The following is a 19086-nucleotide window of genomic DNA, read 5'->3' on the forward strand; positions in this document are numbered from 1 at the left end:
GAAAAGGAGTTCTGACTACTTGCTTTATAGTTAAGTATAGTTAAATGTTATGTTTGGATGTATATGTAAAGATAGTTGATCCTCTAAAAGGAACCTTAGAAACCTTTTCGTCAAAAAGCCATTGCCAAATATGTAATAGCCAGGTTATTTTTAATGGAGACTCGTGTGTAAAATTTGGAGCTGTGACCAATAAAATTTGCCACTCTGGGATGGTTTCACAGTATACATTAATTTGTACATTGGTATAAAAGGTGTATATATTGTCAGGTCTTATCCCAGATAATTGTAGTACTCTTTTAACAGCCTGTAATAAAATTCTAGCCACAAGCACTGGATAAGGAGTAAGGCTTTGTCCTGGTTGTGCTGGGAGGGTCACTCACTCTATCACACTGTCTCCTTGATGAAGGACTGCTGTGGGTGCCTCTCATGTAGCAAAAACTGATATTTCCAAGGGTTTTTGAGTGACTCTTTCAATCATATTGGATAAAGCCACCACGAGGCTGGTCAAAGATGGAGTCTGGAGTCTGGAATCTGGAGTCTCGAGTCTTCTCAATGAGCTAAATCTACCAAGGTATAATTGAATATATAAGTATTATCTTACATATAAGTTGAAAAAGTCAGTTTCCAAGTATAAGGTGGAGGCATAGTAAGTTAGCACTTTATCTGAAAGTGATGTGGAGGTTTAAGTGAACAATTTAATATGAGCAAATAACATAAGATGGCAGCCAAAAAGACTTGGACTACATGAAAAGGTAATAACTGTGATTAGTTCTAGTTGCCACAAATTAAGAATGCCAAAGACAAGAAGTATTAAGGACCATGCCTAAGTAAAGGAGCAGGTCAATTCTCCAAGAGCCTCCACAGCTATGGATCATAACACTTGAAGGAGTTGCAAAGCAGCCTTTGCAGATGTTCCTTGTGAATTGGAAATTAAATAAATTGGAGTCAAGAGGAAAGAGGAGAAAGGTCAAAGAACAGCAACTGCCTCTCAGTGGAGAGGTAAGAGAATGCAACTGCCTCTCAGTCTCCTTGTATCATCATCATTCTCTCACATCCATTCTACAGGTCTGAGTTAGACCTACTGGCAGGTGACTCCTGTATCACAACAAAGAATGTTCAAAGGAGAGCAAATGGAGCCATATTACATAAAGATCAATTGGAAGAACTAAGGTATTCAGCCTGGGGAAAAGAAGACTTGGGGGAATGGAGATGCATGATCTAATGGCTGACTTCAAATGTTTAAAAGATGGTCATGTTTTATGGAAGAGCACTTCAACTTGTTCTTTTTGGTTGCAAATGGCAAAATCAGCAGAACTTGGACCATAGATAAAAGGAAAAACTTTCAGACAATTAGAGCTATCCAAAAGTAGAAAGTGCTACCCCAGAAAATGAAGTTTTCCCTCTAACTGGAGTTCTTCAAGAAAAAGATAGAAGAGCCATTTGTCAGTTTCGTTTTAAGAGAGAATTCTTTCTGGGTTGTATTGTCCTAAATGACTGCTGATAGTTCTTTCATATCCACAGTTCTGTATTTCAGGAATACTTTACAAAACAAAGAATATGGCTGTCAAACTCCCAACCATATGGGAGTTTGATCCTCTAAGATCCTTTCCAGCTTTAACATTCCATGTTTCTAAGTACTAAGTCTATGTTCCATAGAACTTAACTTCCAATAGCTCTTAACTTTCCATGCATGTCCTATGTTCTAAATATGACATTATATATTCTATGTACCTGACATCTCCAATTTTATTTCTAAGGTTCCTTTTCTGCTCTGAAATTCCATGGTCTGTATTCTAAGATCTCATTCAATTCTAATAGTCTATGAATATTTTCCCCAGGGAAATAAGAGGGGGCTAACAGCTATTCAAAGCTCAATATTCTTTTTTATTGAAGCTTTTTATTTTCAAAACATATGCAAGGATAATTTTTCACCATTGACTCTTGCAAAACCTTGTGTTCCAATTTCCCCATCATTCCCCTACCCCCTTCCCTAGATGGCAAGTAATCCAATATATGTTAAATATGGTTTTATATATATATATGTAAATCTAATAAAGGCATACGTATTTATACAATTATCTTGCTGCACAAGAAGAATCAGATCAAAAAGGAAAAAAATGAGAAAGAAAGAAAATAAAATTCAACAAACAACAAAAGAAATGAAAATGCTATGGTCCATCCTTAGTTTCCCCATTCCTCTCTCTGGTTGTAGATGGTTCTCATCAAAACAAGATTATTGGAATTGGCCTGAATTGTCTCATTTCTGAGAAGGGCCACATCCATCAGAATTGATTATTACATAATATTGCTGTTGCTATTTATAACTAAATCCTGGTTCTGCTTCTTTCACTTAACATCAGTTCATGAAATTCTCTCCAGGCCTCTCTGAAATCATCCTCCTGATCATTTCTTATAGAACAATAATAGTCTATAACATTGATATACCATAACTTACTCAGCTATTCTCCAACTGATAGGCATCCACTTAGGTTCCGGTTTCTTGCCACTATAAAAAGGGCTGCCACAATCATTCTTGCACATATGGGTCTCTTTCTCTTATCTCTTTGGGATATAAGCCCAGTAGAACTACTGCTGGATCACAGAATATGCAGTTTGTTTGAAAACCTTTTTGAGCATAGTTCCAAATTGCTCTCCAGAATGAGTGGATCTATGTATTAATGTCCCAGTTTTCCGACATCCCCTCCAACATTTGTCATCTTTTCCTGTCACCCTAACCAATCTGAGAGCTGTGTAGTGTATCTCAGAGTAGTCTTAATTTGCATTTCTCTGATCAATAGTGATTTATAACATCTTTCCATATAACTAGAAATGGTTTCAATTTCTTCATCTGAAAATTGTTCATATCCTTTGACCATTTATAAATTAGAGAATGGTATATTTTTTTCAAGTATAAAAACTATTTAATGGCAGATTCAGGATGTTTACCATGTTGTTTGCCTTCTAGTTCTTTGCGGTGTCCAAGTTACTTTTTTAAAATAATAGCTTTTTATTTAAAAAAATATATGCAAAGATAGTTTTCAATATTCACCCTTGCCAAACCTTGTATTCCAAATTTTTTCTCCCTCCCTCCAACCACTCTCCTACACAGCAAGTAACCCAATATATGTTAAACATGTGCAATTCTTCTATACATATTTCCATAATTATCATCCTGTGCAAGAAAAATCAACTCAAAAAGAAAAAAAAGAGAAACAAAACAAAAGCAAGCAAATAACAAACAAAAAGGTGAAAATACTATGTTGTGACCCACATTCAGTCCCCATAGTCTTCTTTCTGGATGCAGATGGGCTCTCTATACCACAGTCTATTGGAATCAACCTGAATCATCTCATTGTTAAAAAAAAAAAAAAAAGTTATATTCTCTTGGTTCTATTCACTTCAGTCAAGTATCGCCAGGTTTTTTTGAAATCATGTCTTAAAGAACAATAATATTCCACAACATTTATATACCGTCACTTATTCAATCATTTCCCAACTGATGGGCATCTGTTCAGTTTCCAGTTCCTTGCCACTACAAAAAGAGCTGCCACAAACATTTTTGCACATGTGGGTCCCTTTCTCTCCTTTATGATCTCTTTGGGATACAGGCCCAGTAGAGACAATGCTGGATCAAAGGGTATGCATAATTTGATAGCCCTTTGCTTTCCAGAACAGTTGCAAAAGTTCACAACTCCACTAAAAATGTATTAGTGTCCCAGTTTTCCAACATCCCCTTCAATATTTATCACTATCTTTTCCTGCCATCATAGCCAATCCAAGTGTTCTTGGAAAGCTCCAGGAAGTCATTCTAGTTCTATCCCTGTTCCTGTTGTAAGAGGCCAGAGAACCAACTAAGTGTTTTACTAGAAGTAAAGGAGAAGGAAGGAGAAGAATGGAAAGCTATCTCAAGTATAAGGAGGAAGGAGAAGAATGGAAAGCTATCTCAAGTACAAAACTAGAGGATCAGCATTCCTGGGGGAAGCAAAAGTATAAGTACAGAAAAAATGGGAAACATCCCATAAATAAAGTGAGAAAATGAAACTTGGGGAATTTAAGTGAAAAGGATAAGATCACATAGGTAACCTGCAGTTAAGTTAGTCCAGCCTTGACCAGAAGGACTGTTACAATAGAACCCAAGTCTTCTGATTCTAAAGTCAATCTCTATTCACACTAATACACAGTTCTTGACTAAGAATGTCTAGCAAAGAGGTTCAGATTTTATTTGTCATGAAAATAATGCATTTAATGATAATGCAAAAATGAAAAAGTTTAAATTATAAATGTCATTTGTAATTGTTTAGTCCAAATTCTCCATCTGGCATATGATGAAGCTGGGGCCCAAAGAGAAATGATATGCTCATCATCATAAAATAGGTTAGTGGTAGGACAAAGTAAACCCCGGTTTTCTGACTCCCAGTTTACTGTGCCAAAATATCTTTTACATCCAACTATAAGCACTTCCAAATTTAGTGGAATTGAAAATACTAAATATTTGTTTTTGATGATGGGGTCTTTTTTTCCCTACCTCTCTCACAGGAGGATGCAGATGTGGAGTGGAAGTTTGCCCGAGCTAAGCTTTGGTTATCTTATTTTGATGAAGGTCGGACTTTACCTGCTCCTTTTAACCTAGTGCCAAGTCCTAAATCATTTTATTATCTCATAATGAGAATCAAAATGTGCCTCATAAAACTCTGCAAATCCAAGGCCAAAAGCTGTGAAAATGACCTTGAAATGGGCATGCTGAATTCTAAGCTGAGGGTAGGTGGTGACTTCATTTTGGTAGTTAGAGGATTGGGGGGTTGTTTTTGTGTGTGTGTTTGTGCTTTTGATACTGATGTGATAAAATAATGGACAAAAAGAACTAAAGCCTCCAAGGAGATAAAGGGCCTATTCCTATTTTCTTCATCATTGATCAGCCCCTTAATCCAAATCAACTCTGGTTAAAGAGATAATTAGAGAATATGAAGAAGCATTTGAGGAAAGTGAAAAAAGGTTTATAGTATTAGACTATCAGAGCAGGAATCTGGCAAAGCTTTATAGTTACAGAAGCTTGTCTTGGACAGCCTGTCAACTCTACTCTTGCCCATGTTTGTGCTCTCTCTTCCCAGCCTCCTAAGTCCCTTGATTCCTCAAGTGATTTATAGTGGCACTGCTCTCATATCTGCTTTCCTCCCTTCCTTCTGGAAACACATGAAGGATCTCAACCCTAGGGAGGAATTACAATTTCAAAAATTGGAGGCATTGTGACAGCCAAAGAATAGAGGTTAGGGGAAGCTTTCCAGAGTCTTTCAAATGATACTTTGTAGTATGATGGTCTATTGTGTTTAAATTTAGCTAGAACTGGACTATGTATATGTGTGTACCTATATGCATGTATATGTGAGTATGCATATGTGTATATTCCTACATGAAAAGGATCATGTATGTATAACAATGCTGTAAATTATTTGAGAAGTATCATGAAGTTCTCAGAGCAAAAATAAAATTATTTTATTTTACTTTCAATTCAAAAATACAAATATGTTCCCAGGGCTTTTATGGGCAATTTTCAATATTTATAAAGCATAAAACCAGGAGATTTCATCCTCCCTATCCTTAAAAACAGTTACACAAACCCCCAGTGTAACTTTCTGGTCAACCAGAAGGCACAATCAATTCAAATCAAAGAAAGGTAATGAAATAGCATAGTAAGAAAAATAGTAATAAAATATTTTGCCCCTAAATGGGGACATTCTCTCCTAGAAAACTAAGTGTCAACTAAAAAACTGTATACATGTAGGAAACACGGGTAGAAAGAATTTTACACAGCAAACACCTGCAGGAAGGACACCTGCATGGCAGGTCACACATATAGCAAATCCACCTACTTAATTTCATTCTTTATATTTACTATGCATGTGAATCCTTTCTGACTGGGATACTGCTCTACATAAGCACCACATGAACTAAAAAAAATCAACAGCAGTATTTTGCATCTGTATAGTTTGGAAATCCCTAATACAACTTCAGATTTGGGTAAATTCTTTCATCTATGGCATGTTATAGAATAGGATAAAGGAAATATACCCTCATTTGGAAAATATATAGAAAGGTGTATGAGTTACTTGCAACTTCTAGTGAGAAGCTGAAACCCCCATAATTTCTGAACTTAATTTTTTTCATTGTTCAAACTTTCTTGCTTTGAGAAGTGCTCAAAATTTCATTTTTCCCTCACTGTTGGGGTAATTGAATAATTCATTTTTTGACTCTACTCTAGCATAAACGATTCCAATGCCCTATATCTCCACTGCTAGCCTCTATATTCTTTCCTTGACAAGAATATATAGTCCTGGTTTCTGATATCCTCATAAGATACTCTTGATGTATTGCTCTTTTAGGAAATTTGCTCCACATGAATGATGTTCAAGTTTTAATCTATTTATAATTTCAGAAATCTCGCTACCAGACCAGTATGGGGAATACTGACAATCTTATTATGAAGAACACCTTCAGTAAGCCCACAAGATATCAGGTAACAATCCTCTTCTAAGAAATAATGGATTGTACAAGCATGAGTGAGACAATCCTTGATTAATAATGTGATTCGTTATTACACAGATTCAATTCAAAGACACTACTGGTCTAATAATGTCCCTTCAAAATAACAGTAGTCCTATTCCCTGATACCAGTGGCATTAATGCACTTCTGTCCACATCCTGTATCCACAACCAGTGCCTTTGTCATAACTTTTGCTGCTGCTGCTACTGCTAACTAAACTTTATATGTCACTTTAAGGTTTGCAAAGCAAATTTGACACATCATCTCATTTGATATTCACAACCTTATGAGGTAAGCACTTGATGATGACTACATGCTATTAAAGCATAGATGGCAATGTCACTGGCCAAAGAAGATAGAGGCTTATATGTACAACCTTCAGCTTGCCAATAAGAAAATGTCAGCCTGTCTTAGCCAGTACCTTGGAATTGATGTATATCCCAGAGCTGATCCTCAACTCATCTTCATGGACACACATCAGTTTCCTCTCATTCTTTTGTATATAAGTGGCACTCGATTATGCATGGCTAGTCTGGGGACGTTCTCTTGAATCATGTTTGGGTGTGCTGTGCATCAACTCTTGACATAAAATAGCACACATGCCAATCAGAGAAGTATTGAAGTCTCGCTTGGCTTCAGGTCTGGAGGAAATGCACTCTAGAATGTAATTTAATCTAGCAATCATTTATTTTTGCTTACAATGTGGAAAGCATTGTGCTAGGTGCTGAAGATACAAAGACATTTTTTTTTTAAATCCTACCTTCAAAGAACTTATTCTCTGGAGGTTTTGAGAGAGAAACAGTAAGCGAGAGGGAGTGTATGATCATGATAGGAGTTTTAAATGAAACTAGAATCTCTAGGATTCTAGGAGTCAAGAAATGAAAGAAAGAAAGGAAGGAAGGAAGGGAAAGAGGGAGGAAGAGAGGGAGAGAGGCAGGGAGGAAGGGACGGAGAAAGAGAGAGAGAGAGTGAGAGAGAGAAAGAGAAAGAAAGATGAGAAAAAAATGAAAAGCTCATTAGCCTGATTTCATTTGTCACAGTAGAGTCAGATCTGATGGATCTTAAGTGATGGTCTGAGAAATTCATTATGATGTTTGCTATTCCCTAGGCTTTCTTTACCTTCAGATATGACAAAGTGGTCCTCAAACTTTTTAATTTTTTTTTCATTACTTCCCTTGAAATTCTCGACCATTTGTTGTTCCATATGAATTCTGTTGTTATTTTTTCTAGGTTATTAAAATAGTTTCTTGGAAGTCTGATTGGTATAGCACTAAATAAATAGATTAGTTTAGGGAGTATTGTCATCTTAATTATATTTGCTCGGCCTATCCAAGAGCACTGAATGTCTTTCCAATTATTTAAATCTGACTTTATTTTTGTGGCAAGTGTTTTGTAATTTTGCTCATTTAATTCCTGACTCTCCTTTGGTAGATATATTCCCAAATATTTTATACTATCAACCGTTATTTTGAATGGAAACTTTTAAAATAGGGGGCCAGTTCACTGTCCCTCAGACTGTTGGAGGGCCGGACTATAGTAAAATCAAAAACTCACACACTGTCTCCACCCCTCAGCCCATTTGCCATAACCCTGCGGGTGGCATAAATGTCTTCAGCAACCACATCTTGCCCGCGGGCCGTAGTTTGAGAACCCCTGTGAGTTTAAAGTGTCATATCTTTCCAAAAGGAATTATTTCTTGTCAGCATGATATTAAATGAAATAGTCTAAACTGTCAAGCTGAAAGCTTGAACAAAAAGGACAGAACACAGTAAGGAGCTAGCATTTACTACCATTGAATTCACATCTGAAAACAGTACATTGTTCTTTTGTATAGGTAATGAATTTGAATAAAGAAATTTATTAAAGCTCACTATGGAAATCTTATGGAGAATCTTTTGCAAAACAAAGTTTTGCTTAGACCTCCAATTTATCTTTTGCATGAAATGACAAGTATAACCATTGCTTCTCAAAGTAAATTTTCCCTAAAATTCATTTAACATTTAATTATCCAGGGCACCATTATGAAGTTATGGACTTTCTTTTTTAAATTTTTTCCAATATCCTGCCAGTTAGTTATCTTGTTACATTTAATATCTCTACTAGATATTCCCAATACAACATAAATTCCTTGAGAAGTATGACTTTTCATTTTTTTATTTCATTTTATTGTATTCCTAACACCTATTACAATGCCTAGCACTTAAGTGCTTGTTTATTGATGAATTTGTTAGTTGATAAATTGTATTTTGTATGTTTCCATAAGAATTTGTATTTTTTGTTTGTGAGAAAGAAGGTAAACTCAACAACAAGGGGTAAGTATATTGTGTTTTATATACTAGTTTTCTACTCATTTGCCTAACTTCAGTTTCTCCCTCCACAAAATGTAAATATTAATTCAAATATATATACATATATATGCATATATATGCACATATATGCATATATATTCTTTTAATTTTTACCAATGAGTTTAAGATAGTTTGATCCTCACCATAACTCAGTGAGGTAGGTACTATTGGTGTTGCTAGGCTCATATTATAGATAAGGAAATTGGAGCTCAGAGAAAGGACTTGCTCAGTGTCATACAACTAGTAAATGCTTGGGGTTGCATTCAAAGCCAAGTATCTCCTGATTTCTGGTCTGATATCTTCTCCACTGTAGTACAGTGTCTCTGAAGTGAAAATAAGTGGACTGGATCTCTAAGATGCCTTCTAGCTCTAATACTAGGTAGTTCTAATAGAGTAATGGTAAATGCAGTCTTTTCAACTACTTTATCAGACAAAAAGTCTACATTAGTCATACAACTGAAATTCATGACAAATATTCCTTTTACTGACATAATGAAAAAGATGTTACATGTAAAGAGCAAAATCCTAAGAGATAACATTTGCCTCTCAATATGTGCATACTGCACATGAATTCATGACATGAATTCCAATTCATCATTTCAACTCTAAAGAGTCAATAGAAACAGATGAAAGGGAAATGAAACATATTAGTGACAAGGGTTCCTGACTGTCATCTTAGATTTCACTTGTTCCCATCTTCTCTAATCAATTGTATATCTGAGCCCAGTGAAGAGGAGCTTTCAGGCTTCACTCACCAGCTTGACCCAGCTGGCTTCTTCTTGGGGAGAGTAATTATAGAAAAAGCCTTCATCTTGAACTCTAGGCTCTAATTGACTATTCCTAAACATGCCAGGTACCAGCTAAGCAATTAGAAGGATTTAATATACAATTAAGAATCAAGCATAATCAAAATGTTTATGTTATTCATTATCTGAATACATTCCAGATTAGCAATTGATCAATCTGGGATCTAATTATGTTCTGTTCTTAGGATAGTCAGGAGGACCCAATGGTGAGGCATTTTGCTAACCAAATCCTTCTGTCAGTTGGCAAATAACTTTTTTTTAACTCTTGTCATTTAGAGATGGTAGAGAAACTGTATTTCTAAGAATTAAGAAAACCCAAGCTGAGTACAGTAAAAATCTTTTCTGGTTTAAAGCAGAAGCAATAATGGAACACTTTTTCATGTCTATCAGAAATCAACCCTTCATAAACCTTGTCATTCTTAGCATCTTCCTGCTGAGTGAGCTGATTTCATATAATTAAACATAATCAGCATTTACAGAGTAGCTAATAAACCTGTAAATTTCCCAAGTTTTGATTACTGAGAATAAGGATCCTTCAACTTGGCTATTTTGATTTCCAATTTGTTTGTGTGGTGAGGTCTCCAGGTTATCACTAAATCTGCAAAACTTATCTCATAGCACACTTTACTGAATGTATCAAGAAAGGGATCTAGAAACTTGGATGTAGGGAAGAAAGAGAAATTAATTTGGCTTCATATCACAGCAAAGGTGAGAAGAAATGGCAAAGGGCTAAGTAGTTTTCCTCCCAGCACTTCCTTTTGGAAACTATATTTAATCTTTCTTCCCCTACATTTCTCAGTCTAGAAAGTGGGAATAGTGAGCTTTCAGATAATGATGAAGAATGGGCTAATAAGAGAAGACTTTTCAGAATAAACTGTTTTGTTCATGTTCTTCTGATTACTTGCAATCCTTGCTTCAAACTTAAACTATGTAAGAAAACTTCTGTCCCTGCCCTTTAATCTAGATGGTAAAGGAGAAAACATGACATATTTATGAAAAAATTTCCTGAATTCAATACAAGGTGAAAGACATTTGTCATACCTCTGGCAAATAGTTATGACAGTGCCTCATCTACTTCTTTATGATCATTTATGGTAATTTGGGCCTCATTCTTTTCTCAACTCTCACTCACCCCATAATACTTTTCTAGGAATAAATTCTGGGTACTTCCAAAGCAGCTGCCAAATGCAAAGAACAATGAAAACTCATTCAATCAATCACATCAGGTGGTGTCTAATTTAATTTATCTATTAGCTTTTTGGCACTAAGAATTTCTAAATCATTCTGGGAAAGGCAAATGTAACATTATCCATATACATTAAAATACTAAAATTACCTTTCTTCTTAAAACTCCCATGAATATTTTTAAGCTGGTATCCTTAAGGTTTTGTTGTGTTGTATTATATGACTTTTTTATTACAAGGAGCAAATGAGATAAAGAATATAATAGAATTCATACAATAAAATGCATTTCAGGATTTCTATTGACACAAGTTAGAAAGGGGAGAGAATTTACCTGATAGTAAATCAATGCTTGTGTATTGCAAGGTATGGATTCCGCCCAGAGAGTAGCAAGGCCATCTCAACCTTTGATGCACAATAATGTTTCTGCCAAGTTGAAGAAACACCCTTGTTGAGCAAGGAGCAATGATTTATGATCATGATAATGAGTAACCCGAGGCCACAGCCAGTGGCTACGTAAGCAGGGATGCCTGGATAGGCCTCTACCCTGTGATCAAGTTGCTGAATTGCTGGGTTGGCTTTTCTCCCATTGGCAGATACAATGCATACGCAAAGCCCATGAGCTGCTTCTCTGAATGGTGATTGGGGATTGCCTACTGTTTATACACTAATCATGCTTGCAAAAATGCTATAACAAGGCTGTATTGCATAATAAATTAGAGCTCGTTTCACACTCTATGAGTCTCCCTACTTAATTCATCTTGCCTCTGAGATCAAAGAGCTCTTATGCTTTGAAGCTCTTAAAGACAATCCACAAAACTGGCACCCGGGAACAGGGACAGGAACCTGGACCAGTGCCAGAGCAACCACTTCACAGTCAAGGACCACTACATGGTCAAGACAATCTCTATGAAGACTCCAGAGGGAGAGTCCACTGAACTGTGCTATTTTCGGACCAGGCTAGTGTGGCACAGACAATTAAGTAACCTAATGGGGCAGAAAATAGGCACCCTACTCCCGTTAGATAGGGAAGGACTATATATAAATGTTTAAAAGAGCAGGGGTGCACAGTTCAATTAGGAGACAGGAAATTGTGGGCTGTTATAATTGTGATAGATGGATTGTTTTTGGTGAACAACTCATCACTTATGATAAGCAATGCCCAGGAGAAATACAAAAAAAAGCCATTTTACTATATATAATCTCATTAAACAAAGTCTGAAATCTGAATCAGAAAAGGGGATCAGGAAATTTATAGTTGGAGCACAGAGAGGTCCATCTCTTAACAGCAGATGTCCCTCTCCTGAGCCTGAACAAGATGATTTTGAATGGCTTATGATTATTATAGCTTTTTATTTACAAGATATATGCATGGGTAATTTTTCAGCATTCACAATTGCAAAACCTTTTGTTCCAACTTTTCCTCGTCCCTGCCCCCCACCCCTTCCCCCAGATGGCAGGTTGACCAATACATGTTAAATATGTTAAAGTATAAGTTAAATACAATATATATATATATATATATATATATATATATATATATATATATATATATATATATCATAATATATATATATACGTCTGCTACAACCTTTTACCTTTACTCTGTATGTATCTCCCTGCTTTAAGTGTGTTTCCTGTAAACGAACATATTGTAGGGTTCTGACTTTTGATATAGTCCGCTATCCGTCTCCATTTGATGGGAGCGTTTATCCCATTCACATTTACAGTTAAAATTACTAATTCTGTATTTCCTGCCATCATATTATCCCCAGATTATGCTTTTTCCCTTGAAAGGGAACCCCTGAACCCCTTCCTCTATATTTAATTTATGGACCCCACTTGTGACCCACATACCTCCCTTTTTTTAGTATCCTTCCCCCTCCCTCCAAGTCCCTTCCCTTATTCTCTTTTTCCTTTTCCCTTTTCCTCTCCCCCCTTTTAATGAGGTAAGAGAGAATTATCTGAAAAACAAATATGTCAATTATTTACTCTCTGAGCCTCTTCTGATGAGAGTAAGATTCACACAATGTTTCTCCCCCTCTCTAAATTCCCTCAGATATGGTATATTTTCTATGCCTCTTCCTGGGATGTAGTTTCCCTCTTTTTATCACTCCTTCCCCTTTTTCTGATACTACCCCCCCTTTTTTTATATAAGTAAAATCAAATTATCCATACGGACTTTCTATATATCCACAACAGAGATACAGTTCTCAAGGTTTCTGTGTACCTTTTTCTGTTTCTCTTCAGTCTTATGGATGTAGATCAAATTTTTTGTTTAAGTCTGGTTTTTTTCTTAGAAACATATAGAATTCCTCTATTTCATTGAATGACCATCTTCTTCCATGGAAAAAAATGCTAAACTTAGCTGGGTAGTTCATTCTTGGTTGCAATCCTTGATCTTTTGCCTTTCAGAATATCAGGTTCCAGGCCCTTCTATCTTTTAATGTGGAGGCAGCCAGATCTTGAGTGACCTTTATTGTGGCACCTTGGTATTTAAATTGTTTTTTTCTAGCTGCTTGCAAGATTTTCTCCTTTGTGTGGTAATTCTGCAGCTTAGCCACAATATTCCGTGGTGTTCTTTTTTTAGGGTCTTTTTCAGAAGGAGTTCGATGAATTCTTTCGACGCCTACTTTCCCTTCTGTTTCTATTATCTCTGGACAGTTCTCTTTGATAATTTCCTGTAAAATAGAATCTAGGCTCTTTTTTTGGTCATAGTTTTCGGGAAGTCCAATGATCCTCAGATTATCTCTCCTAGATCTATTTTCCAGGTCTATAGATTTTCCCAGTAAGTATTTGACATTATTCTCCAGCTTTTCATTTTTTTTTTTTGTTTTGTTTGACTGATTCTTGAGTTCTCTGTGAATCATTCATTTCTATTTGTTCCATCCTGATTTTTAAGGAGTTATTTTCTTCATTCACAGTTTTTAGTTCTTTTTTGTATATGCCCAATTTCTTTTTAAAATGAATTATTTTGCTCTATTGAATTTTTTTCCATTTCCCTAATTTTTTTTAGAGAATTATTTTTTTCCAATTCAGAAATCCTATTTTCTTGAGATTTTTTTTATCTTTTTCAATTCAGAAATCCTACTTTCCTGTGATTTTTTTAATCTTTTCTAATTCACAAATTTTGTTTCCCTGCACCTCCTGTGAATTCTTTATTTTTTCCAACTCCAATTTCAGAACATTGTTATTCTCTGTCATAGCTTCTCTTTCCTTTCCCCATTTTTCTTCAAACTCTTAACTTTTTAATAGTCTCTTCTAGGAGAGAGTTATGTGATGGGGGGCAGGTATCGATCCCCTTTAGGCTGTTATCTGCTGAGTCTCTGCTGTTAACTTCCTTGGGGTTGGATACCCGCTCTTTCTCTGTGTAGAAGGAATCGGTGGTTCTTCTTTGCTTTTTACTCATTTTTAAAAAATCTTTTTGGGTCTGTCCCTGGGGTAGGAAATTATTTACTTATTTATTTACCAGCTTCCTCCCAGACCGGAGGGATGCAGGGGCTCCTGCGCCTGAGCTAACAGAGAACTCTGGGAGAGAGTTTCCCACCTCCTCCCTCAAAGTGCCTCAGAGGTGATTAGCAGGGCTGTGCTTTGAGGGCACTGTGTGTCCTGGCGACTTCCCTGAGATTTGAGACTGAACAGTAAAGGCAACACAAAGCCCAGCCAATATGTCCTGTGGGGCGTGGATGTCAGCAGCTGACGGGAAAAGCCCCTGTGCTCAAACTGGAAATGTCTGCCCAGAAACCACGGTCCCTATTTCAAAGGTTCTGCTTCCCTGGGACTTCCTAGGGCTGAGTTCCACAGCCTCCAGCTGAGCCAGGCACTATGTGTTGCCTTGGGCAATGTCCACCTGCTTTTCGACCTCTTAACTACCCCTAGGTGAAAGCTGGGACAGCCTAAGTTGGCCACACCCACAGTGCCAAGATCTGTTGAGTCACTTCCAGATTGGGGTGGTTCTAGGATCGGGTTTTATATTTTAAAGTGGCTTGATTTCTCTTCTGAACTGCTGTTTTATAAGCAGAAAAGAACTAACAGCCTGTGCCAGATTCTTCTATCTCAGTGGCTTCTCTGATCCTAGAGCCCTCCCCAGCACGATCAGTGCAGTGTGCCAGCACCCAACCGTCTGTGCTGGCCTCTTTTTTTTTTTTCTTTTTCTCCCCTGGGAACCAACCTTTTCTGTTGAAACTCCAGTTTCTCTTCAGCTGGTAAGTCGTGCTTCCAGTCCTTGTGGTTTCTATCAGTCCAGCGTTATTTTTGAGGCTGATTTAATTAATTGGTATTGAGGGAAGGAGGGAGCTCACAAAATCGCGTGTATCTTCTCTGCCATCTTGGCTCCACCCCCTATATGTATACATGTCCAAACAGTTATTTTGCTGTACAAATAGAATCTGACTTTGAAATAGTATACAATTAGCCTGTAAAGGAATAAAAAAAATGCAGGTGGACAAATATAAAGAGATTGGGAATTCTATGTAGTGGTTTATAGTCATCTCCCAGAGTTCTTTCTCTGAGTGTAGCTAGTTCAGTTCATTACCGCTCTATTGGAACTGATTTGGTTCATCTCATTGTTGAAGAGAGCCACGTCCATCAGAATTGATCATCATATAGTATTGTGTTGAAGTAAATAATGATCTTCTGGTCTTGCTCATTTCACTCAGCATCAATTCATGTAAGTCTCTCCAGGCCTTTCTGAAATCATCCTGCTGGTCATTTCTTACAGAACAATGATATTCCATAATATTAATATACCACAATTTATTCAACCATTCTCCAATTAATAGGCATCCACTCAGTTTCCAGTTTCTGGCCACTACAAAGAGGGCTGCCACAAACATTCTTGCACATACAAGTCCCTTTCCCTTCTTTAAAATCTCTTTGGGATATAAGCCCAGTAGCAACACTGCTGGGTCAAAGAGTATGCACAGTTTGATGACTTTTTGAGCACAGTTCCAAATTACACTCCAAAATGGCTGGATGTATTCACAATTCCATCAACAATGTATCAGTGTCCCAGTTTTCCCACATCCTCTCCAATATTCTTCATTGTCTTTCCCTGTCATTCTAGCAATCTGACAGGTGTGTAGTGGTATCTCAAAATTGTCTTAATTTGTAATTCTCTGATTAATAATGTCTTGGGGCATCTTTTTATATGGCTAGAAATAGTTTCAATTTCTTTGTCTGAGAATTGTCTGTTCATGTATCAAAGACTCTTTTAATATAAAACATGAAATAAGAACTGAGGAAAAACAGGATCAGAAATATAAAACAAAGATCGCAGCAACAGTTAGCAGACAAAAAGCAAAAAGTTTTGCAACAGGCTAGAGATCAAGGAAAAGACACGGAAGAATTATATCCTGTTACAGAGGAGAATGACCTTTTAACTCAGGGCAGAGAAGACAGAGACATGAATCACTTCCTTTTAAAGTTCTAACCCAGCTTAAGGACTCAATTCATAAATATGGGCCCATAGCACTTTTTATGTTACAACTTGAAACAATGTCATGGGCACAATGATTGGAAAGCACTCACACAGGCAGGCCAGGCAGTGTTCTGGATGACAGAACTTTTGGAATAGAATCGCTGATTGCCACTCAGGCTGCTCCAGGAGCAAGCATTAAGTCATACTTTGAGTAACTTAGTGGCACTGGGGCTCAATGCAGATATCTATCTGGGTGGAACAATGGCCACTGGCCAAAGAAAAAACAGCCACTATACATCAATTAGTATAAGAAAAATTAGAATTAGGACACATTGAGGAAATAAACAGCCCATGGAAATCCCTGGTATTTGTTATTTAAAAAAAAATCTGGTAAATGTAGAATATTAATGGATTTGAGACAAGTAAAGTCAGTCCTGGAATATATGGGTTCTTTACATGCAGGTTTGCTGTCCCTGAACATGATCCCTAGAGAATGGTCCTTATGGATAATAAATATTAATAATTGTTTTTACTCTATTCCCCTTCACTCTGAGGACAGGGATAATTTTTTTTTTCTTAGCAGCAACATATAATGCTCAAAGGTCTGTAGGGCTGGGGACTAACCCCAGAGGTGATAAATTAAATGATATATGGCAAATGGATGTTACACATATGGGAAAAACATTCATTCATGTTATAGTTGACACTTATTCAGGTTTTGTATCCGAGTCCTCTCAACGAGGAGAAGCTGCTTCACATGTAATAAATCACCTATTTCACTGTTTTGCCTCTATGGGTATCCCACACACCATTAAGCCTGATAATGGACCCTCATATTCCTAAAAAATATTTTAAAAAGTTCTTTTATATATGTATATATATATTTTTTTTTAATAATATCATCCCTTGTATTCATTTTTCCAAATTATGCCCCCTTCCCTCTACTCCCTCCCCCCCAATGACAGGCAATCCCATACATTTTACATGTGTTACAATATAACCTAGATACAATACATGTGTGTAAATACCATTTTCTTGTTGCACAATAAGCATTAGATTCCAAAGGTATATGTAATCTGTGCAGACAGATATTAGTGCTAACATTTTACATTCACTTCCCAGTGTTTCTTCTCTGGGTGTAGCTACCTCTGTCCATCATTGATCAACTGGAAGTGAGTTGGCTCTTCTTTATGTTGAAGATTTCCACGTCCATCAGAATACATCCTCATACAGTATTGTTGTTGAAGTGTACAGTGATCTTCTGGTTCTGCTCATTTCACTCAGCATCAGTTGATGTAAGTCTCTCCAGGCCTCTCTGTATTCCTCCTGATGGTCATTTCTTACAGAGCAATAATATTCCATAACCTTCATATACCATAATTTACCCAACCATTCTCCAACTGATGGGCATCCATTCATCTTCCAGTTTCTAGCTACAACAAATAGAGCTGCCACAAACATTTTGGCACATACAGGTCTCTTTCCGCTCTTTAGTATTTCTTTGGGATATAAGCCCAGTAGTAGTACTGCTGGGTCAAAGGGTATGCACAGTTTGATAACTTTTTGGGCATAGTTCCAAATTGCTCTCCAGAATGGCTGGATTCTTTCACAACTCCAGCAACAATGTATCAGTGTCCCAGTTTTCCCACATCCCCTCCAACATTCATCATTATTTGTTCCTGTCATCTTAGCCAAACTAACAGGTGTGTAGTGGTATCCCAGAGTTGTCTTAATTTGCATTTCTCTGATCAGTAGTGATTTGGAACACTTTCATATGAGTGGATATAGTTTCAATTTCTTCCTCTGAGAATTGTCTGTTCATATCCTTTGACCATTTATCAATTGGAGAATGGTTCGGTTTCTTATAAATTAGGGTCAGTTCACTATATATTTTGGAAATGAGACCTTTGTCAGAACCTTTGCTTTTAAAAATATTTTCCCAATTTGTTACTTCCCTTCTAATCTTGTTTACATTAGTATTGTTTGTACAGAAACTTTTTAGTTTGATGTAATGAAAATCTTCTATTCTATATAATCATCTCTAGTTCTCCTCTGGTCATAAATAACTTGCTCCTCCACAGGTCTGAGAGGTAGATGATCCTCTGTTCCTCTAATCTATTTATGACCTCATTCTTTATGCCTAAATCATGGACTCATTTTGATCTTATCTTGGTATATGGTGTTAAGTGTGGATCCATATCTAATTTCTGCCATATTAATTTCCAGTTTTCCCAACAGATTTTTCCAAATAATGAATTTTTATCCCTAATGTTAGTATCTTTGGGTTTGTCAAAGATTAGATTGTTATAGATGTACCCTTTTTTGTCCTTTGTATCTAATCTGTTCCACTGATCTAATGGTCTATTTCTTAGCCAATACCAAATGGTTTTGGTGACTGCTGCTATATAATATAGCTTTAGATCAGGTACACTTAGACCACCTTCCTCTGAGTTTTTTTTTTATTAGTTCCCTTGCAATTCTCGACCTTTTATTCTTCCATATGAATTTTGTTGTTATTTTTTCTAGGTCATTAAAATAGTTTCTGGGGAGTCTGATTGGTATAGCACTAAATAAATAGATTAGTTTGGGGAGTATTGTCATGTTTATTATATTTGCTCCGCCTATCCAAGAGCACTGAATGTCTTTCCAATTATTTAAATCTGACTTTATTTTTGTGGCAAGTGTTTTGTAATTTTTCTCATATAATTCCTGACTATTCTTTGGTAGATGGATTCCCAAATACTTTATACTCTCAACATTTGTTTGGAATGGAATTTCTCTTTGTATCTCTTG

At 36.5% G+C, this 19086-nt stretch overlaps 1 protein-coding gene across 1 annotated transcript in view; it reads left to right on the plus strand.

Annotated features, from left to right (window-relative positions):
* The window catches only part of TRPC7 (transient receptor potential cation channel subfamily C member 7), a 288781-nt gene that overhangs the window by 245002 nt on the left and 24693 nt on the right, over positions 1-19086 (plus strand). The window contains exons 9-10 of the mRNA XM_074284798.1: positions 4537-4758; positions 6431-6511. Coding sequence (XP_074140899.1) covers positions 4537-4758; positions 6431-6511 — 303 coding nt within the window. The remainder of the gene's footprint in view (positions 1-4536; positions 4759-6430; positions 6512-19086) is intronic.

This window comes from Sminthopsis crassicaudata, chromosome 2 (genome assembly GCF_048593235.1).
Source record: "Sminthopsis crassicaudata isolate SCR6 chromosome 2, ASM4859323v1, whole genome shotgun sequence".
Taxonomy (NCBI): Eukaryota; Metazoa; Chordata; class Mammalia; order Dasyuromorphia; family Dasyuridae; genus Sminthopsis; species Sminthopsis crassicaudata.